This window comes from Lactuca sativa, chromosome 1 (assembly GCF_002870075.4).
Source record: "Lactuca sativa cultivar Salinas chromosome 1, Lsat_Salinas_v11, whole genome shotgun sequence".
NCBI classification, from domain to species: Eukaryota; Viridiplantae; Streptophyta; class Magnoliopsida; order Asterales; family Asteraceae; genus Lactuca; species Lactuca sativa.
Window position 1 is genome coordinate 83,155,345 of NC_056623.2, and position 1,454 is coordinate 83,156,798.

General features: G+C 39.2%; 1 protein-coding gene across 1 annotated transcript; it reads right to left on the minus strand.

Annotated features, from left to right (window-relative positions):
* Positions 1–220: 220 nt before the first annotated feature.
* On the minus strand, positions 221–1,204 carry LOC111881097 (agamous-like MADS-box protein AGL62). The gene has a single exon (XM_023877492.3). It carries the CDS (start codon positions 1,034–1,036, stop codon positions 341–343), a length of 696 nt encoding a protein of 231 aa, XP_023733260.1. The 5' UTR covers positions 1,037–1,204; the 3' UTR covers positions 221–340.
* Between the last annotated feature and the right edge of the window lie 250 nt (positions 1,205–1,454).

A 1,454-nucleotide genomic window follows, 5' to 3' on the forward strand; every position in this document is an offset into this window, starting at 1 on the left:
TTTGTTTAATTACTACACAACTCCAACAACGATATATAATCGGAAAAGTCATTTTTTGGCATTTTTGCATTTTCATAATAGCATACGAATCACAAGGTGATGCATGGTAAATTATATAAGTGCATGCTGCATGCAATACTTCAAGAATCTAGTTGAGATATTTTACCATATTAACATTTATTTAAACCCCGAATATTTATAACATCAACAAAATCATCAATCGCTTAAGAATTCAAAAATCTAATTCATGTCGAGTTTCACCATATCTAACAATTGATTCAACCCTGAATATTTACGAGATATATAACAATTGATAAAAAGAATACCAGAATGCATGTATCTAAAGGTTCCCAAAACCTTCACCGTACTGGACGTTTAAACCACCGTCAACTCCGGTGTTTGTAGGAATATCCACCGGCTGAAAGTTGTTGCTCGAACCAACGAATGCAGCAGAAGAGTTGTTGATCATCGTCACTTCATCAGCTCTCGTCAAAACCTTCTTCTTCAACTCATCCAACGAACAAAGATATTGTTGAACCTCCTCCACATCCAGCCCATCAACAGGCTCGTCGAACCAACATGATCCTTCGCTGCTCACTGGAATCGTCTCTCCCCGCTTCTTCTCGGCCTCCAACTCCCTTAAAACCTCGATGTAATGTTGATTGAAATTAACCATGGGCAGCGGTGGTGTAGAGTTCTGGGTGGCTGCCGTGTTGTTGGTGGTGGAGTACTCTTTGTTGTTATTGTTAGGGTAGCAGTCAAACAGGACGTCGGGGTTGGGGTGGCCAAACACAAAGATACGACCACCGGGGGAAATAACGAGGATGGCGATTTGGGCTTCGGTCAAGACGCAGATCTCCGATGCTTTCTTGAAGAGTCCAGTTCGTCGTTTAGAGAATGCGACTTGGAGGCTGTTGATTTCTTTTATTTTCTTCATCTCAATCTTTTGCCGGCCTTTAGTCAGCTTCATCATGCTAGCACCGCCGGGAGCGGAAGCACTGCCGGGGTCAGAAACGGGGACTTTTTTCATAACCATGGTCAATGCCTCGGTGGCGGCTAGAGGGATTAACCTACTCACTTGAAATATAGATATTTAGGTAAATAAAAACGAAGAAACAAGAAAGTTGCGAAGGTGTAATTAAAAAATAGATTAAAAATTTAAGTGGGACTTTAAACTCTTTTATAAGGCACACCAAGTGCCACTTTCCACCCATTAACCGATGTGGGATTTATACCCTAGTTGATATATACATCTCATATGTATACTCTTTTTTTCCACTCGACCACTCCGTATCTCCCGTACCAATTTATTTATTTACTATTTATTTTTGTTTTCACTTCGTACTTTTTATAAACAAAAAACTAAACATAAACATTCGTATTTTTATAAATTTGGTCTAAGAGGTATATTCCTAATTACTCCAAATTTAGTGTGAAAACATTGCAAGACTTAA